Source organism: Pogona vitticeps, chromosome 2 (genome assembly GCF_051106095.1).
Source record: "Pogona vitticeps strain Pit_001003342236 chromosome 2, PviZW2.1, whole genome shotgun sequence".
NCBI lineage: Eukaryota > Metazoa > Chordata > Lepidosauria > Squamata > Agamidae > Pogona > Pogona vitticeps.
Window position 1 is genome coordinate 138,210,870 of NC_135784.1, and position 13,246 is coordinate 138,224,115.

The 13,246-nt window shown below is 44.2% G+C and overlaps 1 protein-coding gene across 2 annotated transcripts in view; it reads left to right on the forward strand.

The window, feature by feature from the left end:
• Nucleotides 1-3,030: 3,030 nt before the first annotated feature.
• The window catches only part of ABCC3 (ATP binding cassette subfamily C member 3), a 96,935-nt gene continuing 86,719 nt past the window's right edge, over nt 3,031-13,246 (forward strand). Inside the window, exon 1 of one of the 2 annotated variants that reach the window (XM_020815083.3) lies at nt 3,031-3,167. In XM_020815083.3, the coding sequence (XP_020670742.3) occupies nt 3,138-3,167 (30 nt within the window). In that variant the 5' untranslated portion in view covers nt 3,031-3,137. The remainder of the gene's footprint in view (nt 3,168-13,246) is intronic. The other variant, XM_078384224.1, reaches the window with a different exon arrangement.

A 13,246-nucleotide genomic window follows, 5' to 3' on the forward strand; every position in this document is an offset into this window, starting at 1 on the left:
ACATTACAATAATAATATTAGTCTTAAACATGCTATGCAAACATGTTTTATTATTTTTGGATGATGTTCACTATTTTGGATGTCTCATTAGGTATGGACAGTCTATCTATCTATCTATCTATCTATCTATCTATCTATCTATCTATCTATCTATCTATCTATCTATCTATCTATCTATCTATCTATCTATCTATCTATCTATCTATCTATCTATCTACAAAAACATACAATTGGCTTTGAAAATGTACCTTGTACAGTGCTATGTACTCTCAGTTCTATTGTACAGCATGGAATCATATGGGACTATCGCAGGCTCCTATAAAACAACAGAAGTATAGGATTCTAAGAACTTCTCGAACCGAGAATGTTCTTGAACCGAGAAGTACTGTAAACCTAACGCAAGTGAACAAAGACCAATAAATTTTAAAACACAGAAAATGTAGGATGGAAAACCTTATTAAGGCATTGAGGGGGAAAATGCACATCATCATCCTGATTCTTCAGGATACCATAAATGGGTAATGAAGTGCAGAAGGGAGACCATCATATTGGTTGAAGATCCTTGGAGACTGGAGCTCCACATTACTGTCTGGAGCCTGCTGGATCCAAAACTGAAACAGCTGGTGACAAACATCTGGCAAGGAGTAGGAGAGAAAGAGATGATGGATGACCCAGATGACAATGACTGAAAGTCTTCCTGGGAAGAGCATACCAATTTAAAGGTTAGTATTGTTTGCTTCTTAACATTGGATTTTGATTCAGAAATTGGCGGGCACTGCCAATAGGTTTCATTTTCTGGAAGAATGGTGGGTTATAAACCTAATAAATACATTTGCAAAATGAAAACCTCTGAGAATTGTCTGTCATAACATATGCAGGGCCATGGTGGAGTCCTGTCAGTAAAGCAGCTCACCATAGCACAATCCTCCTGACAATTCAGCTCCTTGTGTACAACATTTACATTTAGACAAAAGGGGGTGGGGATGGGATGAGGAAGGCAAGGTAACTTTAGAAAACATCACAAAGCAGGAGTTGCTATGAAATGTCCATGTGCCACCAAAGCCTACAACGGACGACCAGCACTTGCAATATAAACAATGTATTTTCAATAAAGTCTCCAAGATTAAAATCTTTCATGATGCTAATTCAGTTTAATGTTTCCCTTTCCATCATCACCATCGCGAGGGTGCTTCTTTCTTCAGATGCAGGTCAGGCTCCATCCACCGGCCACTCAGCTTAGCTGTGGAAGTGACCTCCTCCTGTACCACCCTCTCCTCCAGTGCATCTGCCCTCCACTTATGCATGATTTTTGCTCCCTTGGTCTTATGCAAGGCTTGATTACCTCTGACGGGAAGGTTTGCCAAAACTTTAGATGCTTTTCTTTTAAAGTTCAAATGAAGATGCCACAACTTTCCCAGGCAGTTCCCCATAGTTTTGCATAATCAGAAAGGCTGGGCTACAGTGTATCCCTAGTGTTGCTACGACATCCACCCAGTGGAAAGTTATTGTGCAACTCTTATGAAAACAAGCAAGAGCAATTATGTTCTTGCCAAGCTCCTTTTAATTTCAATTTTGTCTTGCTGTGTTTTATTGTCCTATATGTGAAACTGTAATATTTAAGCATTGCAGATACACTCAGTATCTCCTGTTGGTGCAATGTGCAATTTATTGGAACAAGTAAAATAACAGGGACAACCGACCATGTCCCACAGAAAGTGCAGAGGTGGGTGAAAGTGAGAGAATGAGATGGGTCTACTCTAACCAAGCAGTCATCTTGTCCTTGGAGAGGGGGGCTCTTAGGCCTCACTCCCCTCTAGCAATTCCCCCTCCCCCTTGTCTGGGGCATACCACAGGCCTCAGTCCACCAAAATACCACCCCAGGAATGATGAGATGTAGCTGAAACAAGAGCAGGACTAGGAGTTGGCAACTGCCATCCCTCCTTTTCCCTGGAAATGACCCTGATGTTGGGAAAGTGTGAAGGCAGGGGGAGAAGGGGATGGCAGAGGACGAGACGGATGGACAACGTCATCGAAGCAACCAACATGAATTTGACCCAACTCCAGGAGACAGTGGAAGACAGGAGGGCCTGGCATGCTCTGGCCCTCTGGGTCATGAACAGTTGGACACAACGACTAAATAACAACAATCCCTCCTTTGCACACTTGAGGGGGCAGCCCAGCCAGTTGCTCTAGGTCTCCTGGGGAAGGAGGGAGGTTGAGTGAAGGAAATGATGCTATCGCCCTCCTTCATACTCTCCCTCTGGATTTCAGGGTGTGCCCCTGCAGGAGAGGGCAAAGGGACCTGTGGAAATAGATGCAGGATGTTTTGCTTTAGCCACTTCTTGCCCTCTCCTTTTGTGCCAACGGGGGAGCCCACTTCAAGCCAGCTGCGCTGCGCCATCTGAACAAGATGGAATTAACAGGTACTATAGCTCAGTAGGTATCAGGCTGCAAAGCCCGAGATCTGCGAGTTCAATTCCCCATTGTGCCCCGGCGGGAGGAAAGCCAGCCTGTGAGGCCTTGGGCAAGCTGCATAGTCCCAGAGTGCTTCCAGAAGAAGGGGATGAGAAACCACTTCTGAGTGGAGTATATCTAGAAAACCCTGAAAAGGGTCCCCCTAAGTCAGAATTGAGTTGACAGCACAATGACGACGATGATAGCAGCACCAGGGCCCCTTGCCCCCTCTGGCGGCCCAGAAAAGTTTATTGCCCATCCGGCGTCCAGGACAGAGCGGCCCTCCTCACACCCCCGAGCACCCGGTGACGCCTGGCCGGGCCTACGGGGCCAGTCCGTCCGTCCGTCCGTCCTCCTCCGGCAGCAGGCCAGGCCAGCGCGCTCCCGCCCCACCTTCTCCCTGCCCTGCCCTGCCCTGCCCTGCCCTTCGCCGTGGCCGTCGCCGCTGCCTGGGCAAGCCCTTCCCCGCCCACCATCCCGGGTGAGGTGAACATCCGCCTTAGCGGGGCGGAAGGGACGCGGGGAGGGGGGGGCAGGCAGCGCTCCAGGGGAGCCAGGCGCGGCCCGGGGGGGGGGGGGACGACGACGGGGGACGAGAAGGGGCTGGTCCGGAGGCTGGCCCGCCGCCGAAGCCGCCGCCGCCGCCACTACTCCTCCTCTTCGGGCGGCTGCTGGCGCGCAGGATGGACGCCTTCTGCGGCTCCCGCTTTTGGGTAAGGCTCCCCGGGTGCCTCGGGGCGGCCTCTCCGCTCCCTGGAAGGCGCCTTCCTCTCTTCCATCTGCCGGGCTTTGGAAAGCGGCGCTCGGAGAAGGGCGCCCGGGAAGAGGAGGGCTCGCGCTCGGTCCTTTGGGGGCGGTGGGCGAGCGAGCGAGCGATGGGACGCAGCCCGAGGCTTGGCCGGGAGGAGGAGGAGGAGGGACCGTGTGGCAACCCGGAGTGGCTTCGGCGGGACTGTTTTAAGGCTCAAGGGATCCGATGTCCCTTGGGGACACACACCCCCCCGGCACAGCATCGGCTGCTCGTGGGTTTAGTTGGAATAGAATTAAAGCCACGTATCTTAGAGGATGTGAGGCAGCCTGCTCTTCATGTGATGTTTATACCCCTTTAAATACTGTCCATACACTTTGCTTCACGTGGATCTCCAGTGACTGGGGGATCCATGCATGCAGGTGCACAGTGTCCTGTGGCTTTGGGAGAAAAAAAGAGCGGCACTGTGCATATGCATGCATGGATTCAGATCCCCATGAAGCAACGTGTTGTCGGGCTCCATGTGTTTTTCTTTTTTCTTTTTAACCCATGAGAGATGGGAATGTTCCCAAGCCTGATACTGTGTATTGTGTGCTGGCAAACCTGGCTAGACAGGTCTTTTCAATATCTCACTACTTGTGTTATTATGCGCTGTAAAACCAGCACATGTTGGAACAAGGTAAGTGCTAGAGGCAGCGGTTCCTGGTGAGGGCACCTCACTCTGGTTCCCTTCCCTGGTTGGAATCCCACTCTATCCCACATGGAATAGGTGCCTGTGGTCCATTACAGGCGAATTCTGAAACCTGGACCAGCCTTTGAGGGTAGCCAAAAAAAATAAAAAACAAAAACAAAACCCAGCCCCTGGTAGAGCCCAGTCCTTATCTATTTCCTTGGGAGTCCCATTGTGCCCAACAAGACTGACAGTGGAGTTGATAGGAGAACAGTATCCCTCACATTGTGCTCTCATAGAGTGATGCAGGACATGAACTCAACTTTTAAAAGAAGTTCTCTGTGTCTCCCTCCCCAACCACTAGTATGCTGGGGGATGCCAAGGAGGGTGAACGTTTTTGCTTGAGACTCAGCATCATGTAGGGAATGGTTAACCATTTCTGAGTACTCTCTACCTGGAAAACCTTGAAAAGGGATTGCCTTAATCAGAAATGGTGGCACACGATTATTATTATGCTGATGTAAAGATAAAGATCCCACCCACCTCCCTACACCCCACACATAGCAGCCTGATTGATATCTGCTGGGAGCGTAGGAAGGACAAGTCTAGTCTCCATTTCTTCTCAGCCGGTTCGCTTTCTCATCTGCCTTGCAGCCAGCCTCTGGCTGCCTCTGACGACCAGGTTCATACCATCTACAAGACCATGTGAGGTGAATAGAACTGACTATTTTTCATTGCGAAGTTAGTCTAATGGTAAAATGCTTAGTCTACTTCATCACTTTTAATTAGTCATACATTAGTTCACTTAAAATTCACTTTGAATTCTGCTGGATTTGTTGTCCAGTAAGAGTGTTTAGGATTGCATGTGAAATCTTAAGAGCATTGTGCTGTAGAAACCATCACCCTTGAAATAAGAAACAGGCATTCAGTGTCTGTCTCTAAGCTTTTGCTAGGTTATTCTTCTAGGGGCGTCAATGCCTATGTATTGTCAGGTGATACCGAGGTTCTGTAACTTTATAAGTGACCTGCTCTATAAGGCAATGACATGCTCTGCTTGATGTTGGTTGCCTCGGGGTGTGGGCGTAGTTTCTTCATAGTGGCATCTTCAGAGGGTCACTCCCTAAGTCAAAAGGACAGGGCTGTTGGCAGCTCTGCAGGTCATTGATTAGCCAAAATAAAAACCAAAAGGTTGCGGCTCCCAAAAGGCAGATGGATTTATTATTCGATTATGAGCTTTCACGGATTACAGTCCACTTCCTCAGCTGTCTAAGGAAATCGTTTGTAAGTTCAGACTGAAGTAAATCTGTGAGCCTTTAAGCTGGGACACCTCTTTTGTTTTTAAATTAGCTATGCATGCAAACAGAATAATGCAGCAACCTCATTGAAAACCACAAAACATATGAAGAAACAGGTTCCCTTTCCTGTGTTTCAGCAATTAAAACTGGAGACCCCCCGTGGCTGCTATAATGTGGAAATAAAATCCCTGGGAGAACAAATTTTAGGATTCCTCTTGCATGCTGTAGTTTGTCCCTCTTAATTGTCTTGTGGGTTAATTAGGGTCCTATACTAATCCTGTGTGGCTGAACACATCTATATGGAAATACAATTATGTGGTTTTAGGTTGGCTCGGGGGGGGGTTGTTCTCAGTTATCTTACAATTTATGGAGATTTATTGCCAGAATTGGGCAAGGAATAGCCCCTTCTTTCATGTGTGAGATTGGCAGAAGGCTAAACCACATTTAAACCATTTTTTCCTCCTCATTCTAATGTTGGCTTGCTGAAAGTAGGCCATTGTGAGCTTCCGTTACCACAATGGACAGGTGTGTTACACAAGTGTCTCTGTGTTTTGATAACTGAAGAAGATTTTGTAGGGTTCGTAAATACTGCCTGAGCTTAAGAAGTGGTTGGAGGAAGATAGTAATAATACTAGTCTTAGAACTGCAGAGTTGGAAGGGACCCTATAAGGTAAACCAGCTGAAATTAAATCTTGACAAGAGAGATGTGTTGCTGATCGTTAGAAAGCCAGTTTGGGAGTTGGGGCTCATCCTGTTTTACAACAGATTGTACTTCCCCAGACTGGTCAGTTTCATAGTTTGAGAGTGTTTCATGACTCTGTGCTGTTACCTGGATCCCCAAACAGTAGCAATGAGGAGGGGTTCTTTTGCACAACTCTCCTTAGAACACCAGTTAACAACCTTTCCTGGGTCAATCTGATTTGGCAACAGACACCCATGCCCTAGTCACCTTGCATCTCGACTACTGCAGGGGACTCTATGTGGGACTGCCCTTGAAGAGAATCTTGGCTCTTCAGTTCACAGTACATATACACTAGGTAGACTGCCAACTGGTGCAGGGTACTGAAATCATTTGACCCCAATACAGTGGGGTCTTGACTTGAGAACTTAATCCGTATTGGAAGGCGTTTCTCAAGTCAAAAAGTCTGTAGGTCAAGTCTCCATTGACCTACAGTGCATTGAAAACAGATTAATCCCGTAACAGGCCATTTTTGTTCCATTTTGGTTTTTTTCTGGTCTGTAAGTCAATTCTCAGGCTGCAAGTCAAACCTAAATTTTGCGGCCAGAGAAGTCTGTAACTCAAAAAGTCTATAAGTCAAGCCATCTGTAAGTCAAGGGTCCACTGTACTGAAACACCTGTATTTGGCTGCGAATTGCTTTCTGGCCTCAATTCAAGGCCCTGGTTCTGGTTTTCAGAATACTAAACAGTTTGGGGTCTAGCCATCTATGGGATTGCTTATGTTTTAATGCAACTGTTTTTTTACCCCTTGACCAAACATGGAAGAGGGCTTTCTCCTGTGTGACTTCTAGGTTTCACTCCCTCATATAGTACACTACCCTCAGAGCTGCAGTCAGTGTCTACTCTTGCTGATTTCAGGAAGGGTGTGAAAAAAACCACCTTCTTACCCGAATTCCTTGTCCAAGGCTATCCGGTGAGTTTTGTGGTTGCGTAGGAACTTGAAGCGGGTAATCTGATTCTGGTCCAACACTAACACTCCTATATCACCCTCTTAGTCTTTCCTTAGGAACACATATCTGTTCTTAAGCTAGATTCTGGACAGTTTGCTTAGGGAGTGTCTCTTTATGTTTTAGGTAACATTGATAGCTCCATTTTTATTACTTTAATTCATATAAACATTTATTATGCCAACAATTATTTGCAGGTCAGCAGGGCTATATATGTGTCATTGCCTCTCACTTTTGTCTCAGCATTTTTGTGCACAGGATCATTCTAAACGTTTCTGTAGAGTTCATTTTCAAGACATGGAAAAATACAGCTGGCAACAATGGTTGCAAACTTTGTTACATCTAGACACAGAAAGCTAGCTTCTTTCTTTTTGTGTTTACTTCCTAAAAATCTGTTTGTGTCTAGAACCAAAGTAGTAAGTAAATGTTTGTAAGCATAGTGGTAGAAACTTTAGCCATAGAAACAACATGTCTAAATCTCTAGTGAGACAGAAATTGAAAAGGTACTCACAAGCTGACATCTTCCACAGCAAAATCAGATCTAAAATCTGTTTTTCTCAACTACTTTGGGTACGTCAATCGTAGGAACATATCCAGATGAGAAAGAGTGTTAACAAAACTGGAAGAGCTGTCTCAGAAAACATGTTGACAAGATTTTTGCATAGAACAACTTGGAAATTATTTTTCCAGTATTCTCTAGTTTCCCAACATTATTAAGCACTCCCCAGATCCCAGGTCTCAATGCCCAATTCATCCCTGTGCTTAAGAATCCAGTGGTTAGGGATCCTGTGCAGTAAGGGAAATTCCAGCTGAATTGGCTGGCTTTATGAGAGGAAGACAAGATGGCTGCTCAGAAACAGTACAAAAGCCTCTCCCCTCCCTCCTTCCCTTTTTGAAAAGTCATGGCTTAGTTCACTAGCTACCTACAAACTTGACCTTTTATCCCGTTCTAACCTGTAGGCACTTTTCTGGTTCCAAAAAGCTGCTGCTCCTGATTTACTTTGCTCCAGCTCTTATCTTTAAATCAAAAAGTCCCGCCAGTATATCATTTCTACAGTACTATCTTGTATCAGTTTCAGCGTTCATCTGATAAAGGCCCGGGAAGAAGGTGGGAATAAACATTGCTTTTCAGACATTCTTTGAGCTATATGCTTTTCGAAGAGAAGAGTTCATAAAGATTACCGTGACCATCTTTATCCACAGTATTTCTCACAAGATTCCTGCCCTCTTCTCTAGTTCAACCACGCACAATTCACCCACTAAGGTGACTGGCTTTTCCTGAGGGAACAGGTTTTACTCCTGTAAGGCCTGTGGCAAAAGGCCAAATCAAGAGGTGCTTCCACATTTTAGGTTTACTCTCAAGTTGCCACTCATTCAATGTTCATATTCTCATGACTATTTACGTATAGTAGCTGGCTGGATAGCTCAGGGAGTTGGAGTATCCCATGCCAGGGGTCAGGGGTTTTATTTCCCACTGTGCCTCCCAGGAGGAGAGCTGGCCTTGGGCAAGCTGCACAGTCCCAAAGTGTCCCCAGAAGAAGGGATGGGTAAACTGCTTCTGATTACTTTACACCAAGAAAACCCTGGAAGTGGTCACCTTGGAATTGACTTGACTGCTCGTATCTGGTGAGGTTCTCTGGAAGTTGAGCCATGGCAACTGGACTTTTTTTCTTATTAGGTTGAAACATTTCGCTACTCCTCCAAGTAGCTTCTTCAGTCTGAGGAGAGTGGGTAGGAGATCCCTGAATATATCCTCCACCTTTGATTTTAGATTTCACTTCTTCCTGGTCTGAATAGGCTGGGGGTGAGGGATAATCCCATTTCTGCATTTTAAATGGAGAAGACAGATGGTTTGAGAAAGGGTCCAGGAAGGCCATGCATGTTCATGTAGAAAATCCCTCACTCAGCAGGGGTGAAATCCTTAGATACAATCTGTCTCCTATTTATCATGCTGCCCTTTCGTCCCTCCTCAGAAAGCTCAGGACCACATCCAACAGAAAGACCACTGTTAATGACCCATGACAATGAGTGGAGAAGGACTGCAGAAGTGGGATTATCGCTCACCCCCCCCCCATCCTTTGTCCTTCTAATGAATTTATTCAGACCAGGTGGAAGTGAAACCAACAGGGAGGATATATCAGAGTCTCCTACCAACTGTCTTCAGACTGAAGAAGCTACTTGGATGAGCAGTGAAACGATTCAACCTAATATGAAAGAAGTCCAGTTGCCATGACTCAGTTTCCAGATAACCTCACCTGGATGACTGAGAATCTTCACAAATATATTGACTGCACATAGTAATTATCAATGTATGTTATTATTATGAAATCACTCTGCAGTGTTTTCTCCATTTTATTTTAGTATCTTTTTAGAAGGACTCTTATTTATTTAAAAGAACCAGTTCAGTAGTTTAAACTACATAAGTGACTATGACCATGTTTCATTTGGTGATACAGTATAGTAGTTTATCTGCATACTTTCCCAGCGGTATCAGCAAAAGGTCTTGGACTGTTGAAGCTTGGTGCTAGATCTATATAAGAGGGAAGGTGTGCATCAGAATAGGACAGGAATTGCAACCTTGCTATGCAACTGTCCCACCACCACAGTCACCACCACCACTAGAAGGAATCAACCCACAGGGATCAATAAGGAAACAGCCAAGCCCAGGTAGTGTTTGTAAAAAGGTATATTTGAATCTAGACAACAGGAGAGCACAGCATGGAGAGAGCTACTTTTTTGACCCACAATTGTCAAAATTTCCCAGCCAACTTCATTAACTTTTCTAGGTTTTGTAGGATAATATATATTCTCTGTCACAGTTACTGGGGTGAGCTATGAAATCTGAAATAGAGCTCTGTATCCCGGGCTAGAGCAGAAAGCCTGGATCTTAACAGTCCTAGTAGAAGTATTCTGTAATAAAACTTTATTGCTGGAAATGCCACAGTACCGTATGAATGACGAGGGCCTTCCCTGTGGGGTCCTTTTAGGTTTAAAATCTAGGAGAAAGGTATGTTTAGCTGTGGTTGTAAAAATGAGTCAGTTGCTAATGGTAGACTTTTCAATAATATTGCTAATGGTAGACTTTTCAATAATATTGAGGATTAAAAGCTGAGTCACAACATGAGTCAGCATCCAGAGCAATCAACTTATTGCTGGTGAAGCCACAATACCATAAGGTATAAATTATTTTGTGGCTGGCTTGATATATCTCTCTGACTGCGGAATTACTCTCATTTTTAAGTCATAAAATTCATGTTGGTCCTGTTACTGGGATGTTGTCACTCAGCCTAGAGTGACTTACCCTATAGCAATATCAAAGTCTGTGGTAGCAATAAGCTTTACCTAGAAACAACACTTTTTAAAGGGCTACAAGTCCATGTGTCTTCAGAAGACTTAAACCCAAGTAAGTCAACAAATTACATAGCTGTTCAGTTTCAATCCTACATGAAGTCATCAAAAGCTATCCAGTGGGTATGACAGGCAGAACATTGGTTTGAATGGGGAGGGAGCATGGGGTCAAAGCAGTCACTCTAAAAACCTTAGACATAACTTTTGAGACATTTATTTATTTATTTATTTATTGGACTTATATACCGCCCCATAGCGCTACAAGCACTCTCCGGGCGGTTTACAATTTTAATTATAAAGGCTACATTTACATGTGCTGTGACTTGTTCATGTGACATGCATTAAGGAATAGAGACAAAATATGTCCCACACTACTGCCACGAGTAAATTTAGAGAAATGTGTAAATGATAAAGTAAGCATCTAAAACTGCTTCCCTAAATGTAATCTTTCTGTATTTTGCACTGTAAGATATTTTAAGGAAGTATATTTTGGTGTTGTAAAGAAATCTGTGATTTTGTGTCTCAGATGCCTAATGAATGTACAGCAAAGACAGGGAGGGGAGGTGGCCCTTCAGAAATCCTATTATATTTTGCCCATTGGCTGTGCTGGTCAGGGCTTATGGGAGTTACAACATTTGGAGGGCCATACATTCCTCACTCCTGATGTTCATGTGCTCTTGAACTGGGAAGTCCAGGCAGCTCACACAGTTCAAGTCTGAAGTGGTGCAACTGTGGTTTATCCTCAGCACATGTTCTCTGGTGATGTAGAAGCCATGTAATTTTGTCTTGGCTACAGAGAACCCGAAACGTTTATTCTTGAAAGGTGTCTTCTGGCGATATGTGGTGTGACTTCTGAAGCCAGACAGAATCCCTGCGAAAGAGGCATCGCTTCTGTGCCCATGAGTAGCAGAGGTGAAAAACCTAAGCGAATGAATGACATAGATAAAAGCTTTATTAATTTGCATAATTGACACCAGTTACAGTTTAGCTTTTCTTGGCACAATGTCCGGGGTTACACACCAGGGGCTGGTATTTGTGCGCAGAGTACACACAGATCCTTGTAGGAATTTGCTACCAGGGTGTGTTGTTCTTTCAAACCTTCAATGGTCTAGTTGGTTCTACTCCCTTCAAATGCTCTTTCCATAGTGTTCGGCTTGATTAACATCAGCTCTCAAGAGTTGAAGTTTAAAAGTGCAAGTAGTCAGCTGAGTCACTGTCAGTGTTGTGTAGCTTTTTGATACAGAGCTGGCAAATACCTAGCACCCATTGGCAAGTTAAAGACAGAGTCTGGCTTGATCTGTTCAATGCCTGCCCATTGGACTGAGGATTCAAACAGCAAGTTATCCCTATGGGCGCAGGCAGCTTCCTCCCACTCTGTGGCTGCTGATATAGATCTACATCTCCATTTGGAGAAGTTTAACTACAAACAGGGAATTAAAGCTTATCAGTAAGTTTACATTAATGAAAGGGAAGTGCACGGCCTTGGCAATGGAACTAAACCACATGGGGCTTATAACCCCTGTCATGTCGCTGTTTTGCATGAGTAATGCATGGACATGGTTTATATGCACTCACAGCCCTTGGCCTGAATGAGCTGGGCTTATCCCACCAGGGTGGAAGGAGACATGCCCCCCCCCCAGCTTATCATTCTGCGTTTGCCTGTCGTTGTTGAATTAAACAAGGGCTTGGGTACTGCTGTGTGTCATTTGATTTGAGAAATGGTTCAAAATGGAATTTGCTTTCAAGGTTTGTACCCAAGGTGGAAGTTGTGATAAGATCACCTTTTATTCTAATGATTTGTGTGCATGTGTATGCATTTTTTCAGTCTTCAAAATAATAAAAAAAAAACCCACAAGGGTGTCAATGTCTTCATTCTGACGCGTGCACACACACACGTAGATAGAGTTATTTTAGAAAACATTAAGTTTGGTTTTGTTGCTGCCGTATATGAACTGTTTTTATCTCCTCTGATAAGCAAGATTGTTCCAGTACAGTTTCATGCGCTAAAATATAATGTCCTTACTGGTGACCTGGAATGTGTTTGTATGCCTTCCTAGCTAAAGGAAATGAGTCAGACTTTTGGCACTGAGAGATCAACAGAGCATGTGTGAAGGAGAAATGCCTTCTTCACGAGTACAAAGTCTTACTTCAAAAATGTGCAAGGACCTCTTGAAATTAATAGTTGTAATCCTGTTGCTTAGCATCATAAGTCACACTACAGTAAGCCCATTGAATCAGTGAGGATTTGGTGAGTCAATTCCTCCATACGTTTCAGAGATCACATCACACGCACACATACCCCTTTACAGCAGCTCCACTGGCTGCCATTCTCTTTCCGGCCACAATTCAAAGTGCTGGTTCTAACCTGCAAAGTCCTAAATAGCTTGGGTCCAAGCTATTTCAAGAACCATGTCTTGCTTTATGAGTCTGCTCAGGTGTTAAGATTAGAGATAGGCATGAAACAGAAAAATGGCAATTCATTTTTATTCCTGATTTTTCAAGGTAAATCATGAATTACAAATGTATGTGTATTTTTTCTAACGAATCAACAAATCAACTTGTCAATTTGTTTTTGACTTTAGAACTCTTTAAAACATCCCCCCAAGTACCTGGGGACACCAAATTCATAGGGAGGCTTCCCCTTACTCTCCTCTACAAGCCCTACACATTTGGTAAAGTTTGGGTTTTGGATGTCCAAGTTCTACACCCACAAATTGGGTGTCTCTAGTTGCTCGGGGGGTGATTTTATAGGGTTTTAAAGTAAAAAAAAAAATGAACTGATTAATCTGTATCAAGTTTCATGTAATTCAGTTGACCGTTCTTGCACTCAGTTCTTCTATCCCTAATTTACTGTCCATAGTTCCTTGCTTAAACTGTGCATATAACTAGTCAGAATGCGCACCAACCTCAGGATTTGGATTCAGCTCTGGAAGTGGTGATTTGTAAAACATGTGGTTGTTGTTGTGTCCCATCAAGTTGCTTCTGACTTTTGATGATCCTATGAATGCGTGATTTCCAGAATGTCCTGTCCTTAACGGCCTTGCT